At 49.9% G+C, this 22575-nt stretch overlaps 1 protein-coding gene across 1 annotated transcript in view; it reads left to right on the top strand.

Annotated features, from left to right (window-relative positions):
• Positions 1 to 21651, top strand: part of LOC140403317 (adhesion G protein-coupled receptor E3-like) — a 94101-nt gene extending 72450 nt beyond the window's left edge. Inside the window, exons 13-17 of the mRNA XM_072491163.1 lie at positions 11756 to 11822; positions 12853 to 12944; positions 15010 to 15178; positions 15316 to 15408; positions 20441 to 21651. Of these exons, the coding sequence (XP_072347264.1) occupies positions 11756 to 11822; positions 12853 to 12944; positions 15010 to 15178; positions 15316 to 15408; positions 20441 to 20473 (454 nt within the window). The 3' untranslated portion in view covers positions 20474 to 21651. The remainder of the gene's footprint in view (positions 1 to 11755; positions 11823 to 12852; positions 12945 to 15009; positions 15179 to 15315; positions 15409 to 20440) is intronic.
• The last annotated feature ends 924 nt before the right edge of the window (positions 21652 to 22575 follow it).

The following is a 22575-nucleotide window of genomic DNA, read 5'->3' as shown; positions in this document are numbered from 1 at the left end:
GAGACAGTGTAGAGGGAGTGTAGAGGGAGTGTGGAGACAGTGTAGAGACAGTGTAGAGGGAGTGTGGAGGGAGTGTTGAGACAGTGTGGAGACAGTGTGGAGACAGTGTAGAGACAGTGTTGACGCAGTGTAGAGGGAGTGTGGAGACAGTGTTGAGACAGTGTGGAGACAGTGTGGAGACAGTGTAGAGACAGTGTTGACGCAGTGTAGAGGGAGTGTGGAGACAGTGTAGAGGCAGTGTAGAGGGAGTGTGGAGACAGTGTAGAGACAGTGTGGAGGCAGCGTAGAGGCAGCGTAGAGGCAGTGTGGAGACAGTGTTGAGGCAGCGTGGAGACAGTGTGGAGACAGTGTGGGGACAGTGAGAGATAGTGTGGAGACAGTGTAGAGACAGTGTGGGGACAGTGTAGAGACAGTGTGGAGACAGTGAGAGATAGTGTGGAGACAGTGTGGAGACAGTGTGGAGACAGTGAGAGATAGTGTGGAGACAGTGTAGAGACAGTGTTGACGCAGTGTAGAGGGAGTGTGGAGACAGTGTGGAGACAGTGTGGAGACAGTGTAGAGACAGTGTTGACGCAGTGTAGAGGGAGTGTGGAGACAGTGTTGAGACAGTGTGGAGACAGTGTGGAGACAGTGAGAGATAGTGTGGAGACAGTGTAGAGGGAGTGTGGAGACAGTGTTGAGACAGTGAGAGATAGTGTGGAGACAGTGTAGAGACAGTGTAGAGGCAGTGTGGAGGGAGTGTGGAGGGAGTGTTGAGACAGTGTGGAGACAGTGTAGAGGGAGTGTGGAGGGAGTGTTGAGACAGTGTGGAGACAGTGTGGAGACAGTGTAGAGACAGTGTTGACGCAGTGTAGAGGGAGTGTGGAGACAGTGTGGAGACAGTGTGGAGACAGTGTGGAGACAGTGTAGAGACAGTGTAGAGACAGTGTGGAGGGAGTGTTGAGAAAGTGTGGAGACAGTGTAGAGACAGTGTAGAGGGAGTGTGGAGGGAGTGTTGAGACAGTGTGGAGACAGTGTGGAGACAGTGTAGAGACAGTGTTGACGCAGTGTAGAGGGAGTGTGGAGACAGTGTTGAGACAGTGTGGAGACAGTGTGGAGACAGTGTAGAGACAGTGTTGACGCAGTGTAGAGGGAGTGTGGAGACAGTGTAGAGGCAGTGTAGAGGGAGTGTGGAGACAGTGTAGAGACAGTGTGGAGGCAGCGTAGAGGCAGCGTAGAGGCAGTGTGGAGACAGTGTTGAGACAGCGTGGAGACAGTGTGGAGACAGTGTGGGGACAGTGAGAGATAGTGTGGAGACAGTGTAGAGACAGTGTGGGGACAGTGTAGAGACAGTGTGGAGACAGTGAGAGATAGTGTGGAGACAGTGTGGAGACAGTGTGGAGACAGTGTTGAGACAGTGTGGAGACAGTGAGAGATAGTGTGGAGACAGTGTAGAGACAGTGTAGAGGCAGTGTGGAGGGAGTGTGGAGGGAGTGTTGAGACAGTGTGGAGACAGTGTAGAGGGAGTGTGGAGGGAGTGTTGAGACAGTGTGGAGACAGTGTGGAGACAGTGTAGAGACAGTGTTGACGCAGTGTAGAGGGAGTGTGGAGACAGTGTGGAGACAGTGTGGAGACAGTGTGGAGACAGTGTAGAGACAGTGTAGAGACAGTGTGGAGGCAGTGTTGAGACAGTGTGGAGACAGTGTAGAGGGAGTGTAGAGGGAGTGTGGAGACAGTGTAGAGACAGTGTAGAGGGAGTGTGGAGGGAGTGTTGAGACAGTGTGGAGACAGTGTGGAGACAGTGTAGAGACAGTGTTGACGCAGTGTAGAGGGAGTGTGGAGACAGTGTTGAGACAGTGTGGAGACAGTGTGGAGACAGTGTAGAGACAGTGTTGACGCAGTGTAGAGGGAGTGTGGAGACAGTGTAGAGGCAGTGTAGAGGGAGTGTGGAGACAGTGTAGAGACAGTGTGGAGGCAGCGTAGAGGCAGCGTAGAGGCAGTGTGGAGACAGTGTTGAGACAGCGTGGAGACAGTGTGGAGACAGTGTGGGGACAGTGAGAGATAGTGTGGAGACAGTGTAGAGACAGTGTGGGGACAGTGTAGAGACAGTGTGGAGACAGTGAGAGATAGTGTGGAGACAGTGTGGAGACAGTGTGGAGACAGTGTTGAGACAGTGTGGAGACAGTGAGAGATAGTGTGGAGACAGTGTAGAGACAGTGTTGACGCAGTGTAGAGGGAGTGTGGAGACAGTGTAGAGACAGTGTTGACGCAGTGTAGAGGCAGTGTGGAGACAGTGTAGAGGGAGTGTTGAGACAGTATTGAGACAGTGTAGAGGGAGTGTTGAGACAGTGTGAAAACAGTGTAGAGACAGTGTAGAGGCAGTGTAGAGGCAGTGTAGAGGGAGTGTAGAGGGAGTGTGGAGACAGTGTAGAGGCAGTGTGGAGACAGTGTGGAGACAGTGTAGAGACAGCCATGACCAGTCTTCTTTACAGGTTCAACATGATGTGCAGTGACTTGCACCTGGCTACTTGGAGGGAGGAATAATTGGCTTTCTATTGGAATAAAGGACTTAGGTACAGGAGTAGGTCATTTAGCCCATCAAGCCTGTTCCAAAATTGAATAAGATCATGGCTTAACCGTTTTGTGGTCTCAACTCCACTTTCCTGTCTGCCCCCCCAACTACACCCCCCCCCCCCCCCCCCCACCCCCACCCCCTCCCGACAGCCCCAAAACTAACAACTAACCACAGGTGGATTTCAGCAATACATGCACTGCTGAGAGTGAACTCTGGCGATTTCCTGCACTTGTCAATGATGCAAGTCTACCCAGAAAAACAATGCAGCAACCTCCTCGGAGATTTCTAAACTTCAAACTCCAACCACAGGTGTTTGAGGCCAAGTCGTCAAACTCATTCATTCTTGACCACAGTCGCTTATAGCTCGGACTACACTGTGGTTTACACATGACTCTACCACGCCTTGTTATTAGGGGAGTGGATCTGTTCTTTGGATTGGTTGGTGGTTTCTTGATTGCATTCTGGGTTCTAGCTATGGGCTGGCCCCATCTTCTGTTGGTTCACGGGCTCTGCTAGGGTGGCTGTGGTTAGCTTTCTGGGAACAGGTTGCGTGTGTCCACGTGCGTTGTGGATTATATAACAGGGCGCTCAGGTCTCCGTACGTTTTACACTCTGAAAATTCGCTCACTGCTCTTTTGCAAATGACCATATCCATTTCCTCTTAACTGAATTCTCAGACCGCTTACTTCCCGAAGCTTATCCAGCTCTTTGGTAACTTTCGTTTTGACCTGTTTAGCTCTTCCAGCAGTGTAAGCTTTCATTTACATAGCGCTTTTCAACGTAGTAGGCATCACGAGACATTTCACATCTAACAAAACTTAACGCCGCGGCGCAACATCAGGGAAGCTCGACGCAATGGCCAAAGTCACAGGAGTAGGTTTTAAGAAACGTGCTGAGAGGCAGAGATGTCTCGGGAGGGAATTCAGAGTTTAGGACCTACATAGTTGACGGTGCATCCGCCAATGATGGAGTGTTGGAAATTGGGGATATGTAAGGACATCAGAAGTAGGAGCCGGAGCGGACCACACAGGCCATCGAGTCGGCTCGGTCACTAAATACAATCAGTAGACCATCCAGGCCTCAGGTCTCCGATCAGTCCCACCCCCGAGTGAGCGAGCCTGAGTGAGGGAGGATGAGTGGATGTGAAGGAGGATGAGTGAGTGAGGCTGACGGGGTGTGGGAGTGAGGCTGAGTGGGGTCGAACGGCTGTTTAGCACAGGGCTAAATTGCTGGCTTTGAAAGCAGACCAAGGCAGGCCAGCAGCACGGTTCAATTCCCCTAACAGCCTCCCCGAACAGGCGCCGGAATGTGGCGACTAGGGGCTGTTCACAGTAACTTCATTTGAAGCCTACTTGTGACAATAAGCGATACTGGCCTTAACTCCACTTTTCCGCCCACTCCATATCCCTTGATCCTTCGAGAGGCCAAAGATCTGTCCGCCTCATACTCAATCAGCGGGATTCTCCCTTCCGGGGACTATGTCCCCACGCCGGCGGGAGAACCGACGCCAACCACTCCGGCGTCAACAGCCCCCGAAATTGTGGAATTCTCTGCACTTTCGGGGGCTAGGTGGACGGCAGAGGGGTTGGCACCGCTCCAACCGGCGCCAAAGGGCCGGTGTGATCTCGCGCAAGTGCGGAACTGCCAGCGTGGTTCCACGCATGGGCCGACCGGCCGGCGTATTTTGGCGTATCCTCTCCGCGCCGGCCATGACGGAGCCCTACAGGGGCCGACGCGGAAGGGAGAAGTACCCCCATGGATCAGGCCCGCCTGCAGATCGGTGGGCCCCGATCGCAGGCCAGGCCACCGTGGGGGCCCCAGCCAGGGTCGGATCCCCCGCATCTCCCCGAGAACCACCCCCGCCGACTTACCTGCCAGGTCCCGCCGTGTGGGACCAGGCGTAACCCACGCCGGCGGGACTGGCCAAAAACGGACGGCCGCTCGGCCCATCGGGGCCCGGAGAATCACCTGGGGGGGGTCGCTGCCAACGGCCCCCGACTGGGCGGGATTCGCGCCGCCCCCCGGGGATTCTCCGACCCGGCGGGGTGTCAGTGAATCCCGCCCAATGTGTTCAACGCTGGAGCATTCACAACTCCTGAGGTAGAGATCTCCACAGATTCACAAACTTGGTGAACAAAATTCTCCTCATCTCAGTCCTAAATATCCTGAGACTCCTCCTCCCCCCATCGTGCTCATGTTTCCTCAGCCAGGGGAATCGACCTTTCAGTGCTTACCCTGTCTACGATTCCAGTGGATGTTATAACTGGATGGGAAGATCCCAGAATGGAACGCTGCCTTAAAAGTCTGTGACTTTTAATTTTTTTTTAATCGAACATGGAGGAACAGAGTTACATGGCAACTAATTAGATTTAACAACAAGGAAAAAAAGATGTATTAAATATACTCCTTTACTCCCTCCTGAGGTTAACATTAGCTGCAATGGTCCCATTGGCACACAAAATCCTTTTGTAAACCATACAGATTGGCTCTGGTTACCACACACTCCACTCTGAATCCAAGTTAGTGTCTTGAAGATTTAGCATCATAGAGCGTCTACAGTGCAGAAGGAAGCCATTCGGCCCATTGAGTCTGCACCGATCCTCTGTAAGAGCATCATACCGAGGACCACTCCCCCGTAACCCCACAAAGCCTTTGCACACTAAGGGGAAATTTCAGCACCATTCAGGATTTCTCAGATAAAGCAGCAGTCCGCGTCTAAATGCAGCAAGACCTGGACAATGTCCAGTCTTGAACGTTATGCGGTCATCAGCGAATGTCCCCACATCTGATCTTATGTTGGATGAAAGGTCAGTGATGAAGCAGCTGCAGATAGTTACGCCTAGGACACTCCCCTGAGGAACTCCTGCAGTGATGTCCTGGGACTGCGATGACTGACCTCCAACAACCACTGAGTGACCCTGGCGGAACACAAACTGAGCAGTAGTGAGCAAGTTCTTGCTAAGTAAGTGCCGCGTGATAGCACTGTTGATGACCCCTTCCTTTACTGATGATTGAGAGTAGACTGATAGGGCGATAATTGGCCGGGTTGGATTTGTCCTGCTTCTTGTGAACAGGACATCCCTGGGCACGTTTACACATTGCCGGGTAGATGCCAGTGTTGTAGCTGTACTGGAACAGCTTGGCTGGGGGTGCAGCAAGTTCTGGAGCACAAGCCTTCAGTTCTATTGCCTGGATACTGTCAGGGCCCGTAGCCTTTGCAGTATCCAGTGCCTTCAGTCATTTCTTGATACCACGTGGGGTCAATCTTATTAGCTGAACACAGACATCTGTGATGCTGGGGATCTCAGAGGAGACTGAGATGGATCATCCACTCGGCACTTCTGGCTGAAGATTGTTGCGAATGCCTCAACCTTGTCTTGTGCACATACGTGCTGGGCTCCTCCATCATTGAGGACGGGGATATTTGTGGAGCCTCCTCCTCCAGTGAGTTGTTTAATTGTCCACCACCATTCACAGCTGGATGTGGCAGGACTGCAGAGCTTAGATCTGATCCGTTGATCATGGGATCGCTTAGCTCAGTCTATCACTTGCTGCTTATGTAGTTTGGCATGCAAGTATCACAGAATTATCGAATCACAGAAATACATAATGCAGAGCACAAACACATGAAAAACACCTGACCTGCCCACCTAATCCCTATTGCCAGCGCTTGGCCCATGGTCTTGAATGTTATGACGTGCCAATTGCTCATCCAGGTACTTTTTAAAGGATGTGAGGCAATCTGCCTTGACCACCCTCCCAGGCCGTGCGTTCCAGACCCTCACCACCCTCTGGGTAAAAAAGGTTTTCCTCAAATCCTCCCTAAACCTCCCACCCCTCAACTTGAACTTATGCCCTCTCGTGACTGACTCTTCAGGCTGGATTCTCTGCCGGCGGGATGCTCCGTTTTGCCGACAGCCCGGGGGTTTCCCGACGGCGTGGGGCTGCCCCACAATGGGAAGCCCCATTGACCGGCCGACGTAACGGAGCATCCCGCCGGTGGGGTCAAACAGAAATGTCCAGCACTCCAACTAAGGGGAGCAGCTGCTCCCTATCCACCCTGTCCAGGCCTCTCATAATCTTGTCCACCTCGATCACGTCACCCCTCAGTCTTCTCTGCTCCAGCGAAAACAGCCCAACCCTCTCCAATCTCTCTTCACAAATAAAATATCCCATCCCAGGCAACATCCCTGGTAAATCTCCTCTGCACCCCCTCCAGTGCGATCGCATCCTTCTGTGACAACGCTGCGACAACGAATGAACGGACATCGCGCGACAATCACCAGGCAGGAATGTTCCCTTCCAGTCGGGGAACACTTCAGCAGTCAAGGGCATTCAGCCTCTGATCTCCGGGTAAGCGTTCTCCAAGGCGGCCTTCAGGACGCGCGACGACGCAGAATCGCCGAGCAGAAACTTATAGCCAAGTCCCGCACACATGAGTGCGGCCTCAACCGGGACCTGGGATTCATGTCGCATTACATTCACCCCCCACCATCTGGCCTGCGAAATCCTACCAACTGTCCTGGCTTGACACAATTCACACCTCTTTAACCTGGGGTTACCCCATCTCTGGATCTGTAAAGATTTAATCCCCTCCTAATGCTCGCATTCCAAGCATTGTCTGGCATCTTTGAATCTGTCTATATATATGTTTCTGGAACATACCTCTTCATTCACCTGAGGAAGGAGCAGCGCTCCGAAAGCTCGTGACATCGAAACAAACCTGTTGGACTTTAACCTGGTGTTGTAAGACTTCTTACTGTGCTCACCCCGGTCCAACGCCGGCATCTCCACATCCTTCTGATAATGTGGCGACCAGGATTGCACACAGTACTCCAGCTGTGGCCTGTGTTGTAGCTTCACCAGGTTAACACCTCATTTTTCGGTGTGCCCGGTATTGCCCCTGGCCTGCCCCCCTGCACTCTCCGCTGAACTGGGTTGATCTCCTGGCTTGCAGGGGGACCATGAGGTTACCGATTGTGATTGGGTGCAATCCTGCTGCTGCTGATGGCCCACAGCGTCGCAGGGGAGCTCAGTCATGTGTTGCTAGGTCTGTTCTGAACCCATCCTATTTAACCTCACACAAAACCCTTTGTGTTTATCCGCAGATAGCTTCAACATTGAGTTTCGGCGGCGATCTTATCTCGGGCTTTCTTTCAATTCCCTTTTCTTACCCATGGTTTTGTGGGAGAGCTCCAGATGTGGAAAGGAAGTGGATTTATGGTAACAGGTTATTCGGGGCAGGAGGGTTAATTTTAACCCAAGTGGCCTGGCAGCAACCGAGCGTAATAAGAATAATGCTAATCGTTATTGTCACAAGTCGGTTTACATTAACACTGCAATGAAGTTACCGTGAAAAGCCTCTCATCGCCACATCTGTTCGGGTACACCGAGGGAGAATTCAGAATGTCCAAATTACCTACCAGCACATCTTTCGGGACTTGTGGGAGGAAACCGGAGCATCCGGAGAAAACCCGCGCAGACAGGGGGAGAACGTGCAGACTCCGCACAGTGTGGAGTTTGCACACAGTTCGTGGGGGGGCGTGAGAGATACTGCTGAGGGTGAGGGGTGACGGGATAGGATGGGTGGGGAGGGGAGGAGCGGGCAGATTGTGGTTGTTCGGAGTGGTTTACTGGGTCGCTTCCTAGGCCAGGAAGCAACACCCCTGCTCCTAGCCCACAAGCAGTGCTATAAAGGCATTTACCTGATGGATTCAGCCCTTCTCGGCGGCATCTACCTGCCGACTTTCCTGGGAAAGCAGCCTGGGGAACCTGGCCGTGGTTTTAATTACATAGACAAAAAGAATAATCAACAGAGAACATTGACAAATGGTACATCAACAAACAGTGATTGGTTACAGTGCGGAACAAGGGGCCAAACAAAGCAACTACATGGGCAAGAGCAGCATTGGGCGTCGTGAATAGTGTCTTACAGGGAACAGATCAGTCCGAGGGGGAGTCGTTGAGGAGTCTTGTAGCTGTGGGGAAGAAGCTGTTCCTATGTCTGGATGTGCGGCTCTTCAGACTTCTGTACCTCCTGCCTGATGGAAGGGTCTGGAAGAGGGCAAGGCCTGGGAGAGAGGGGTTTCTGACAATGCTGTCTGCCTTCCTGAGGCAGCGGGAGGCGTAGATAGAATCAATGTGAGGGTAGCAAGCTTGTGTGATGCGTTGGGCTGAGTTCACCACACTCTGCAGTTTCTTGCCAAGCAGTTGCCATACCAGGCTGTGATGCAGCCAGATTGGATGCTCTCTATGGCACATCTGGAGCAGTTTGTGAGAGTCGATGAAGACATGCCAAATTTCTTTAGTTTCCGTAGGAATCAAAATCCATGCAAACAAAATCCACCTGTTTTGGAGATTAAAATTTGACTGCATGAACAGGAAATTGTCAATAGTGCGATGTGGGTCGGTTGCCCAAAAGAGATGCCTTGATTTTTTTTTTTACTGAACTGCTAAAAATCTATTTAAAGCCAACTTCTTTTGTCAGTCTTTGGGCTAAAAATGAAAAATGGACTAAAACTCCGACTGTGGCCAGATTTTGATTGTAAGTGGGTGGGTTTTGAGTGAATTAAAATGAGGCCTAACTGCATCCAGCCAGTGAATAGGAGCAAAGAATCTCCAACCAGAAGACCCAACATCAGTTTGGGCTTGTGCAATTGGGGAATGGGAGGAAGTCAGCAGTTTGGCACCTGCCCCATCTCCTTTTCAGTGACTGGACCTTTCCAATATAAAGGTGCGGGGAACCCCCCAAACTCTATTGTTGCTGCTTCCCCTCACCTGCCAAAACCTGGCGCCCAGATTTGCTCGACGCTTTGGAAGAAAATGGTACATCGACAAGCAGTGATTGGTTACAGTGCGGAACAAGGGGCCAAACAAAGCAAATACATGAGCAAGAGCAGCATAGGGCATCGTGAATAGTGTTCTTACAGGTAACAGATCAGTCCGAGGGGGAGTCGTTGAGGAGTCTTGTAGCTGTGGGGAAGAAACTGTTCCTGTGTCTGGATGTGCGGGTCTTCCAATTTCTGTACCTTCTGCCTGATGGAAGGGTCTGGAAGAAGGCAATGCCTGGGTGGGAGGGGTCTCTGATAATGCTGCCTGCCTTTCTGAGGCAGCGGGAGGTGTGCCCACAGCCGTTTTTATTTACGCAGCAACATTCATGCAGGAAACTATCCCAAGACACTTGTAATTAGACCAAGTGGCAACCAAACTAAAGGATGACCAATAAGGTGCTCACAAGGTGTAGGCCCTCGGGTTATAGATTATTTCTGACCCTTTTCTACCTTCAGCCAGTTATCGACTGCCTGAATGCTACTTGATTAGGAGCTGTCACCGTCCTCTCTACCAGTGGAATCCCCTGAGTGTGCGTTCTGTGGAAGAGGACGTCATGTTTGACAGGCTGGTCAGGAAACGGAGAATCCAGCTGTTGGCATGCCCCAGGACGGAGTGTACAGGCAGCGGTGCACTGGCCTGAGGGACAGCTCCTTCTAAAGGCTTGGCGATAGCAAAGGAAGCAGTGGCGGAGTTCCCTGCTGCAACCCAGCTTGTCACAGCCTGGGAACATGGCTTGTGGAGCAGTGGGTTAGAGTCCCTGACTCTGAGCCAGAGGTTCTGGGTTTCCAGTCCCACCCCAGCGTTCATAACGTGAAGGCCTCCCCTTCATGGACCACCAGCATCTTGACTCCATGATCTGTGTTTCGCCCAGGGGACTCCCCTCAGTCTGACAATGCAGGGTGCAAGTCTCCCAAGCTTGTGTTTGTAAGGGGTTGAACGATGGTCCACAGTATACCGTGCAGATTCCGCCTTCCCCTTCAAACACATCTGGAGGACAACAACAGGAAGTGAGGTTGCTGCGGTTTCCTGAGCAGAGTGTGATTAATTGCAACACCTCGCCTGACAGTTACTGTCAGAGGCACCATAAGGTGAGAAGGACGATTGTTCATGAACCTATAGCTCTCACATGCTTCTCTGTTTCAGGCCTCCCTCGCCAAGGACTTTGCATGTTCCTCCCTCACAGTGGTTGGGAGGTCGGAGGCTTGACAGGGCCATCGCCACCTATCGCCGCTCTTTCCCTCTGCTGCTTTGGGTTGCCCTCTCACAGAATCCTACAGCACACCAGGGAGGCCATTCGGCCCTTTGCAGGAGGACAGGATCTTTGAAAGAACGACTCTCACTCCCTTGAACGTTCCGCAATATTTTCCTTCACAAATAATTTTTTCCAATTCCCTTCTGTGGTAATATCAGGTACTGCAGTACCTGAGAGGTGGATGCCCATTGGCTAGACCTAGGAGTCTACCATTGGCTAACGCACATAGCTCCGCCCTGAGAGGCGGGGTATAAGAACCAATGCCATCCCAGCAGACTTCACTTTCTGTATCGGAGCTGCTGGGTACAGTTCTAGCTGATTAAAGCCTATTAGTTATGACTCTCCTTGTCTCACGAGTAATTGATTGTGCATCACCTTCTGAAAGTTATTATTGGATCTACGTCCCAACACCCTTTTAGGCAGCACCTTAAGCACCTCATTGCCTATTTGTTTCCCTCCGGATTGTTTCTGGTTGTTTTTTAAATCTGAGCCCTCTGGTAACTGACCCGCCTCCCAGTGGTCACAATTTCTCCCTATTTATCTGCCATTGTCTATGTAATTAAAACCACGGCCAGGTTCCCCAGGCTGCTTTCCCAGGAAAGTCGGCAGGTAGATGCCGCCGAGAAGGGTTGAATCCATCAGGTAAATGCCTTTATAGCACTGCTTGTGGGCTAGGAGTAGGGGTGTTGCTTCCTGGCCTAGGAAGCGACCCAGTAAACCACTCCGAACAACCACAATCTGCCCGCTCCTCCCCTCCCCACCCATCCTATCCCTTCACCCCTCACCCTCAGCAGTATCTCTCACGCCCCCCACAACCCCCTGCCCTACCCCAACCGCCCACAAATGGGTAACCAGCCTGTCAATCAAGGCGAGCTATCAGGGAGGATGTTTCCCAGGAAATGCTGAACAGAGCTCAAAAGTACAAGTACGCCAGTGCTTCCCGCCAATAACGGCCATCACACATACTCTCACCACTGCCCGGAAGGCAGCGAGATCTATAAGCACCTCAAGGATAGTATCGGAGCCAATATTTCATCGATTAATCTATACAATAGCAGATATATCAATGGGTGGATGTGTTTCCTGGTACCTGAGTGTAACTTCTATTTCATTCACAGCTGTTGGCTGCAGTTAGAGAAAGGATTTATCTGGAGTTTCCTGGGACCTGTTTTCTTCATCATTCTGGTAGCTATTCTCTCATTCACTCACTCCGGCTTCCGTTAATTTGCAGCTACAAATTGAGCTAAATGTTCAGGCCTAAATAGAGTGGACATGGAGAGGGCGTTTCCTCTTGTAGGAGAAACTAGAACCCGAGGGCACAACCTTAGGCTGAAGGGACGAACCTTTAACACAGAAATGAGGAAGAATTTCTTCAACTAGAGGGTGGTGAATCTGTGGAACTCTTTGCCGCAGTAGGCTGTGGACGTCCAGCCACTGAGTGTCTTTAAGACAGAGATAGATAGGTTCTTGATTAATAAGGGGGTCAGGGTTTATGGGGAGAAGGCAATAGAATGGGCAGCACGGTAGCACAAGTGGGTGTGTGCAGACTCGATGGGCCGAATGGCCTCCTTCTGCACTGTATGTTCTATGTTCTAATGGGGATGAGAAACATATTGGGCAGCACAGTAGCACAGTGGCTAGCACTGTGGCTTCACAGCGCCAGGGTCCCAGGTTCGATTCCCCGCTGGGTCACTGTCTGTGCGGAGTCTGCATGTTCTCCCCGTGTCTGCGTGGGTTTCCTCCGGGTGCTCCGATTTCCTCCCACAGTCCAAAGACGTGCAGGTTAGGTGGATTGGGCATGATAAATTACCCTTAGTGACCAAAAAAAAAGGTTAGGAGGGGTTATTGGGTTACGGGTATAGGGTGGAAGTGAGGGCTTAAGTGGGTTGGTGCAGACTCGATGGGCCGAATGGTCTCCTTCTGCACTGTAAGTTCTATGTTCTATATTCTATCAGCGATGATCGAATGGCAGAGCAGACTCGATGGGCCGAATGGCCTAATTCTGCGCCTATGTCTTATGGTCTTATGGGCAGATAGCAGTTGAAGTGTACAAGTGAAGCTTGTGTGAGTACTGGGTATGTTTCCTGCTCAGACCTTGCTCTTGTCAACTGCAAATCCTAATTTAACGTAAAATCCTTGCTGCAGCTTAATACTCTCTGAATTCAGTCCTTTGCTCGGATTCTAATTCCTTGCGTTATTCCGTTTACATTAACAGGTCAACACAGCCCTCCTGCTGTCTGTCCTCTTCACGTTGCATAAACAACTCTCTGGTCTTAACTCCGAAGTGTCAAAGATTAAAGACACACGGTGAGTCAATAAACTGTTTAATACCCCTCATGACAGCTATTATATGTAAGCTTTGTCTGTCATTTCCTGCACCAATGTTTTCCCATCCCCATGTCGGAGCCCCGAGGTGGGGTTACTTCAGTGGCATCGGTTACCACCCAGCACATCACCCAAATATAACTTTGGGGCAGTCGTCATGAGCGCAATATTACCTGCCTATCCAGGTCAACTAATGTGCCGGACCAAAGCCCTGGAACATCTCACCTAACACTGCTGGGGAGGGCACCTTCACCACATGGACTGCCAGGTTTCAAAAATGGTGGCTCACCATCACCTTCTCCAGGGCAAGTAGGGATGGGCAATATCCCGTACCAGCCTCCCCGAACAGGCGCCGGAATGTGGCAACTAGGGGCTTTTCACAGTAACTTCATTTGAAGCCTACTTGTGACAATAAGCGTACTTTACTTTACTTTACTTTACTTAAATGTTGGCCTTGTCAGCGACGCCCATATTAAATTCTTCTCTTAATTCAGGCAGAGGCAAGGCCAGCATTTATCGTCCATCCCTCGTTACCCCACCAAGGTGGAGCATGCTCTCCTCAAGTGCCACCTGCCCCCATGGCGATGGCGCATCCTATTTGCTTCTTGCCGTTGAGCTTTGTAGCAATTGTTCGAAGGCAGTAAGAGCCGATTTCACAGTGTGACCTTGGAGATGTTTCGTAGTTTGCGTCAGTTGTGTTCAGTGGTCGCACTTTTGCCCCTGAATTTGAAGGTTAGGAGTTAAAATCCTGCGCCTGAAGGTTGAGCACACGATCTTGACCGATGCTCCTAGTGTGGCAGTGTGGAGGGTGTGCAGACTCCACGCAGACTTTAATTCAAGGCCGGAATCGAACCCAGGTCCTTGGCCCTGTGAGGCAGCAGTGCTAACCACTGTGCAGTTATGCCACCATCTCCGCGAAGGGAAATAGGTCCTTCCATCTAGGCCCCTCATACATTTGAGAAATTGTGTCCAATCAGCCCTTGACTGGTAAACCTACAAGTGTCGCTTTGCCACCTCAAGGCAAAGGCAAATTTGGACCAAAGTTGCGAGCTAAATCCAGACTTTCAAGCGAGCATTAAGGACGGGATTTCCCGTCATGTTTTCCAGCGGTAGCAGAGGCTCGCCATTGGCTGCCGGTGGGTTTTCCCTTCCCGCCGATGTCTATGGCATTTTGCGTGTCTCACGCCCACCGTCGCTGGGGAGCACGCCACGGGAGGAGCTCACGTTCGGCAGGACCGGAACATCCTGCCGACAGGAAAGGCTGGGAAATTCCACCCTAAGTACCAGTAAATTGGTGGGAGAACGGGAGCATTTCCGTATTGTTGTCATTTTCCCTGAATCCCTTCCTTGAGAAAACTTCACGCCGCGATGACCCTAATCCATGGTCACTTTGGTGAAGGACAATGAGAAGATTGACTTTCTTGGAATTGTGGTCCGAGGGCTCGGGGAGAGGAGAGATTTAGTGAAAAGCAAGATGTAGACACATCAGAAATGAAGGGTGTTTTTTTTTGTTGTCTTTATTCTTTCATGGGATGTTGGGCATCGCTGGCCAGCCTGGCATTTGTTTCCCATCCCTAATTGCCCATGAACCGAACAACAATCGATGATGGTGGCGCCTCCACAGTGAGATTCCCGCCGGAGGTGAGTGGGAACCATTCAAAACATTGTAAACCTCACTGGGATTGGAAGATCCCAACAGTGCCCAATGACGGGCTGTCTGCGCCGACAGTAAACTCGCCATGGGTGGGGAGCGTGGGGGAGGGGGGGGATGCAGAAAGCCCCGCCCTATTTTTGCAATCGGCTTATTTACGAGAGTTTTAAAATATGCCTGCCATCACAAAGTGTCTGCACTCGTGCTTACAGCTCAGCTCCATTAGCTTCTGTGGCATCTTGGCTCAGAGTCCACATCCGGCCATAACCACTCGAGCACAGTGAGCATAGATCAGTTACCAGACTCACATGATCAAAGACCAATAGATGAATTGAACACGACAGTGATTAAATATTCCTTCAATGTTCGAGTTACACAATGTTTTCTTTTGCACAGAATGCTGACGTTTAAAGCCATTGCACAGGTATTTATCCTGGGCTGTACCTGGATTCTCGGTTTGCTTCATTTTGGGAAAGAATCGGTGGTAATGTCCTATATATCCACCATCACCAACAGTCTCCAGGGCACCTTCATTTTCATTATCCTCTGTGTGTTGAACAAGCAGGTACTGGATATCCTGAAGCTCTCATTGCTCTTTCAATTCTACATCGTGAGGTGCGTGAATCATTTGATGGCTTAAATTTTAAATCACCTTGCGTTTTTAATTTCCCCCTGCCTTTCTCCCACTGCTCCTGCACAAAGGTGAGGAAAGAGTATCGCAAGTGCTTTGGCGGAATGAAGAAAGCAAGTTTCTGGTCGGAATCGGCGAGCACGAGTGTGGTGACGGCAACACAGGTGAGTTTGGCTTAATTGCAACCGCTTCTCATCATAGTATAATCTTTATCAGTGTCACAACTCGGCTTACATTAGCGCTGCAATGAAGTTACTGTGAAAATACCCTCGTTGTCACATTCCGGCGCCTGTTCGGGTACACTGAGGGAGCAATTTATCATGGCCAATCCACCTAACCTGCACATCTTTGGCCTGTGGGAGGAAACCGGAGCACCCGGAGGAAACCCACGCAAACACGGGGAGAATGTGCAGACTCCACACAGACAGTGACCATAGCCGGGAATCGAACCTGGGATCCTGGTGCTGTGAAGCAACAGTGCTAACCACTGTGCTTTCTTGTTTCAGCTGAAGTGATTTTTTCAGGTTTAGCTCTATCGGTGCCACTCCCGACTGCAAGTCAGAGATCTGAAAATCCCGATCCCGCTCCAGAGACTAGGCATGGAGACTGACACTCCCAGTGCAGTACTGAGGCAGTGCCACACTGTCGGAGGTGCTGTCATCCGCCTGGGACTTTACATCTCAGGTGGATGGAAAATAGCCCGTGATTTATTTTAAAGAAAGACCAGGTAACTGAGCAATATTTGCAATTCAAGTAAGGCTATTAAAAATAAAGTTGATAGTCAAGTCTTGGGGTGTGATGATCCAACTTCACCATCAATTTCCCCTGGCAGCACCCCTGCACCACCAAAATTTCCCCTCAGCTCTGTGGCCTGCACCTATCCCTAATTTCCGATCTGTGAACCATTCCAAGGACGTTCCTGCCTGTTCCAGATGTTCAGAGGATGTTATAAGGGACCACTAGGGTCATTGGAGGACGGACAGGAGTTGTCCTTTTCATTGCGATTTTGTCGGACATCAGTAAATACAGAGTCAGTGCTGCATTCGTCGGCGTAACAGTGAACGTCTGCATTTAGTGAAAGGAGATTGTTTTGCAAGGAGCACTTTCGGTTGTCTTTGAGCAATGAGATAATGTGCAATTCGTATCTCAACATCAGTCAGCTTTGAAATGTACATCGTGCTTAAGCTGGTGGGCTACATTATGTGAGGTGGATCTAAGCAGCAATGACAATCTGAGAACTCAGGGTTTCACATGATTTAATTTAAGACACAGAGGCGAGAAGCATTGACCACATTTGAATTTGGATATATTGTCACGTGTACCGAGGTACAGTGAAAAGTATTGTCCTGTGTACAGTCCAGGCAGATCGTTCCATACATGAAAAACATCGGACATGCGATAGATACACAATGTAAATACATAAACACAGACATCGGGTGAAGTACTACTCACTAAGAGTATATAAAGAATAACTAATTTGATGAGTTAAGTTCTATTATGTACAGGGGTGTGAAGCATTCTCAGTGTCTGGAATCGTAGATTAATCCAACAGTTAATTTGACCAATCAAAGCAACTTTTATTTGTAGTTCCTGCTTTGTTGAGGGTCAACTCTTTATTTTGGATTGAGTGCCTGTCTCTTGGACCAAAGTGTCGTGTTGGGTGTTCCGCTATACAGACGAACCAACACGGTTGTAGATGGTACAACTCTGTTTTATTACTCTTGATAACAACATCTGTAAACTTATGACTGTGGTTCGTATTTTACCCGTTAACCTGTGGACGCAGCCCTAACACTATCTTAGAGAGGCACTCAGCACATGGTGTATGTCTGAGTGGCACGCTGTGAGCTCTGTGCCCTGAGCTGTCTCCTGCTGGAATGAGCGGGAACTGTGGTGTTCCCCGTTTTATAGTGCGTGTGCTCTCACTGGTGATTGGCTGTGATGTTGCGTGTGTGTTGATTGGTCCGTTGATCTGTCCATCAGTGTGTGTGTGTGTTTGCACCATGATATGTTTATCTGAATATCATGACACAAAGGATGGGGTTTTCCCCCCCACTCACCCCCACCCGTTTTCCAGCGATGGAGGAGACTCACCACGGTGGGGCAGCGGGATCGTTCCTTTCCTTCCTGCGAGTATTCCCACCAGCTTCTGGGTGAAAAGTGCTTCCTTATTTTACTCCTGAATGACCTATCTCTCGCTGGAATATAGTAGCCTTTCATTCTCATGTTCTCCGCCGCCCCCCCCCCCTCGACCCCCCCCCCCCCCCCCCCCCCCACCCCTCCGCTTCAACTAGAAGAAGCAGCTGCTCCTTGAATTAATGCTCTCGTCAGTAGGGTGTCAGCTCTAACTGGCAATGCCATGTTCACTGGCCGCAATGCTAGCTTCACAGCACCAGGGACCCGGGTTCGATTCCCGGCTTGGGTCACTGTCTGTGCGGAGTCTGCACGCTCTCCCCGTGTCTGCGTGGGTTTCCTCCGGGTGCTCCAGTTTCCTCCCACAAGTCCCGAGAGACATACTTGTTAGGCGAATTGGACATTCTGAATTCTCCCTCTGTGTACCCGAACAGGCGTCGGAATGTGGCGACTTGGGGCTTTTCACAGTAACTTCATTGCAGTGTTAAAAGAAGCCTACTCGTGACAAAGATTATTATTATTATGTGGTCATCTTTCTGATGCAGAGGTGATAGCATCCATTGACGCAACCAACGCTGCGGGCAGCTTAAAAATGCAGTCTTAGTTTCTCCGGGGGTGGATGCAGCATCCGATTTGTACACGGCAAGACCCCACAACAAGAGCTTGGACTTATTCAGCACCTTTAGTCATATCAACACCTCCTGAAGCGCTTCCCAGGAGCAGTATGAGGACGGGTTTCACACTGAGCCACATACGGCGATTTTTAAGGAGCATTTCAAAGGTGCTGGAAAGGAAGTGCGGTTTGAGATTTGCAGAGTACACAACAGCAATAAATGCCCAATCAGTCTCTCTTTTTTTTAACGAGTGTTGATTGGCCAGTGAGAGTTGTCCTGGCCACAAACAAATTTCCCGCCTCTACAAATTATGGCATGTGACCACTTGTGTCAAACTGAGAAGGCTTTGATTGCATGATTCATCTGAGAAAACTCTAGTCTTCTAGCCCTGGAGTATGTAGGTAGTGGTATAAAACTAATTAGAACATAAGAACATAAGAATTAGGAACAGGAGTAGGCCACATGGCCCCTCGAGCCTGCTCCGCCATTTAATGAGATCATGGCTGATCTTTGTGGACTCAGCTCCACTCCCCGGCCCGTACACCATATCCCCAAATCCCTTTATCCTTTAGAAAGGCATCTATCTTTTTCTTAAAAACGTTTAAAGAAGGAGCCTCAACTGCTTCACTGGGCAAGGAATTCCAGACATTCACAACCCTTTGGGTGAAGAAGTTCCTCCTACACTCCGTCCTAAATCTACCTCCCCTTATTTTGAGGCTATGCCCCCTAGTTCTGCTTTCCCCGACCAGTGGAAACAACCTGCCCTCATCTATCCTATCTATTCCCTTCATAATTTTATATGTTTCAATAAGATCCCCCCCCACATCCTTCTAAACTCCAATGAGTACAGTCCCAGTCTACTCAACCTCTCGTCATAATCTAATCCCCTCAATTGCCTGACCTACTGATGTGGAGATGCCGGCGTTGGACTGGGGTGAGCACAGTAAGAAATCTTACAACACCAGGTTAAAGCCCAACAGGTTTGTTTCAAATCACTAGCTTTCGGAGCAAGCAGTGCTCCGAAAGCTAGTGATTTGAAACAAACCTGTTGGACTTTAACCTGGTGTTGTAAGACTTCTTCCTGATCTACTGAGTTAGCAAGGCAATTGAGATTAATACAATAGTGCTACTAAGCGAGGGCAATCTCATGGGTTGAATGGCTTACAGCTGTTCATAGAATCATAGAATTTACAATGCCGAAGGAGCCCATTCAGCCCATCAAGTCTGCACCGGCCCTTTACAAAGAGCACCCTACTCAAGCCCACGTATCTACCCTATCCCCGTAACCCAGTAACCCCCACTTAACCTTTTTTTTAGACACTAAGGGCAATTTATCATGGCCAATCCACCTAACCCGTACATCTTTGGACTGTGGAAGGAAACCGGAGCACCCGGAGGAAACCCACGCACACACGGGGAGAACGTGCAGACTCCGCACAGACAGTGGCCCAGCCGGGAATCGAACCTGGGACCCTGGAACTGTGAAGCAACTGTGCTAACCACTATGCTACCGTGTTGCCATGAAAAAAATGTTCTATTCCACTTGGACCCTGATTTTAAGTTCATATTTCACTCAAAAGCTGTATCGCCGTTGCCTGTAACTGGCATGTGGGATTGGTTATAATAATTGAGCGGTGTATCATAGAGTTTACCCAGGAACGTTTGGGAATGTCAGGTCAAAAATAGATAAGCTTTGAACTGTCCATTTAATTCCAAGATAGAATAGAATCGGGGTCCAAAGAGTAGCTGATCGGCATTTCGACCTGGATACAAGGCCCATGTGATTCACATTGCCATAGAGATGGATGTAAGAGGAGAAGGGTTTCTAAAATACCTCTGAACCCACAGATAAGTTAACCTGCCATGATCCCAGAGAGAGAATCATAGAATCTCTACAGTGCAGAAGGAGGCCATTCGGCCCATCGAGTCATCCTTCAAATGAGCACTCTACCCAGGCCCACTCCTCCCTATCCCCGTAACCCCATAACCTAACCTGCACATCCCTGGACACTAAGAGGCAATTTAGCACAACCAATCCACCTAACCTGCACATCTTTGGACTGTGGGAGGAAGCCGGACCACCCGGAGGAAACCCACGCAGACACAGGGAAAACGTGCAAATCCCACACAGACAGTCACCCGAGGTTGGAATCAAACCCGGGTCCCTGGCACTGTGAGGCAGCAGTGCTAATCGTTGTGCCGCCATGTCGCTTTAGTTAGAGGGAGCGTCTAAAGGTTGCAACGTGGCACATGGAATATTACCACACAGAAGGCCATTTGGCCCACTCTGTCTGGACTAGCTCGTTGAAGGAGCTATTGGCTCAGTGTCACACTTGTTTAGTAGCATATTTGTTCCCGGTTCCTTTACTAATTATGTTGAACTTGCGTTCAGATAATTAATTCATATCAAGTTGTCAATAAATAAAACTGTTATTCTTTTATTTCCAAGGGAGGGGTGAGTGCGATGGAATCTAAAGTATAAGAGGCTGCGTCGACCTGGAGAATCACAGCACAGGACTTCACAGATCATCGTACCCTACCAAAAAAGCAGAATTTGTATTGTTAAGATATTTCAGTGGAAATCTAAAATAACAGATAAGACTTTTAAGAATTATGTCGAAAGATCTGAGGCTGTAGCTTTCGACAAGGCTAAAGATTTTATCTACTGCCTCTCTCTCCAGCATAGTCTAGGCAAATCATGCAGACTTGTTTCCGCACAAATTTCGTCTTTTTGATCTAAAGGTGAGCTCCCACCTACTTTCCTGTGTGGTGAACCATAGGGGCTCTCGGCCTTGATATCTCTTGGATCCAAGCAGATTATCTTGTCGGTGAGTTCAGGGATACCTTTGAAATCCTTCCCCATGCATAGCCCATCTCCAGGGCAACATGAATCATGTGGGCCTTGTATCTAGGTAAAAATGCTGATCAGCTATTCTTTAGACCCCAATTCTATTCTGTCTTTGAAGTCAATGGACAGGTTAAAGCATAGCTGTTGCCACTCCCAACACGTTCCTGGTATTACGGGCCAGGTTTAGAGATCCCCCAAAGTGTATCATGAAGTTCACCTGACCCATAACTTTGAATAGATTGTGGTTATGGGGAGCACAAGGGTCACTTTACAGTTGTGATCCAACAGAGAGCTAAAGTACTTTTAAATTAAAACAATGTTTATTCTATGAAATCCAGTTAACACTTTATAAACCCACAGTAAACATCTTAGCAACTATCAACACCAATCAGCCCCAATATTATAATATCCCCAAGATACAATATTCTATAAGTGATCCTTGATCTTTCCTTTCGACATCCATAAGACAAAAAAACCTTTATAACACAGTGATCAGGTTTAAATTCTCTATTGAGAGCAGTTATCACTTTGAAATCATCCAAATGATCTGGAGACAGTCTTTAGATTGCAGAGCGATCCTTATCCAGCTGCTTGCTTTTCCTGCAGCTATCCAGTTCTCAAAACAAAACTAAAACACACCCTGTAGCTGCCTGCTCAAAAACGAAAGTGAAAGACAGACAGACAGCCTAGCGCCACCCACTCTCTGACATCACTGATAAACACCCATTTCTTAAAGGTACATCGACTACAGCTATTTTATAAACACCCAGGGCGGGATTCTCTCAGCCGGCGGGAACTCGGTGTGGAACGGTCAGGGGGCGGTCGGTGAGTGTGGGGGGGGGGGTGGCCGTCCCAAGGGGGGAGGGCCTCCAATGTGCTCTGGCCCGCGATCAGGACTCACCCATCGGCGGCCCGGCCTCTCTGGCTGGGGGCCTCCTTTCTTCCTCACCCGCCCCTGTAGCCCTGCGCCCTGTTGTGTCGGGGCCGGCGCGTTGAAGGGAGCCACAGCGCTTGTGCGCGTTGGCGCCGGTGCCACTGCGCATGCACGGACCCCGCGGCACCCAGTTGACGCCGGAATCAGCAGCTGGAGCGGCGTGAACAGCTCCAGTGCCGTGCTGGCCCCCTGTCGGGGCCAAAATTGCTGACCCTGAGGCCGTGTTGACGCCGTCGAGAAACGTGACGCCGTTTTCGACGGCGTCAACATTTAGCCTCAGGATCACAGAATCCCGCCCCCATTTCTTAAAGGTACTCTCACATGACACTGGGACTTGGGTGAATGCTGGTCTTAACATTGTAAATACAGGGGCTGCCGCCACTGATTAAAAATCTTTCTTAGTGTCACAAGTAGGTGAGTTTGGGTTAATTGTAACCGCTTCTTATAATAGTATAATCTACAATCATCTATAATCTTTATTGTCACAAGTAGGCATACATTAACACTGCAATGAAGTTACTGTGAAAATCCCCCAGTCGCCACATTCCGGCGCCTGTTCGGGTACACGGAGGGAGAATTCAGAATGTCCAATTCACCTAACAAGCACATCTTTCAGGACTTGTGAGAGGAAACCGGAGCACCCGGAGGAAACCCACGCAGACACAGGAATCGAACCTGGGACTCTGACGCTGTGAAGCAACAGTGCTGACCACTGTGCTACCGTGCCGCCCACCTTCTCCACAAAACAATCCGTGCCTTCCACTTTTAATCTTTAACACCCCTCTCAGCCAGACTATTGTCA

This window comes from Scyliorhinus torazame, chromosome 27 (assembly GCF_047496885.1).
Source record: "Scyliorhinus torazame isolate Kashiwa2021f chromosome 27, sScyTor2.1, whole genome shotgun sequence".
NCBI lineage: Eukaryota > Metazoa > Chordata > Chondrichthyes > Carcharhiniformes > Scyliorhinidae > Scyliorhinus > Scyliorhinus torazame.
The sequence above is the reverse complement of the archived record's forward strand: the minus strand, read 5'-3'. Positions and strand labels throughout refer to the sequence as shown.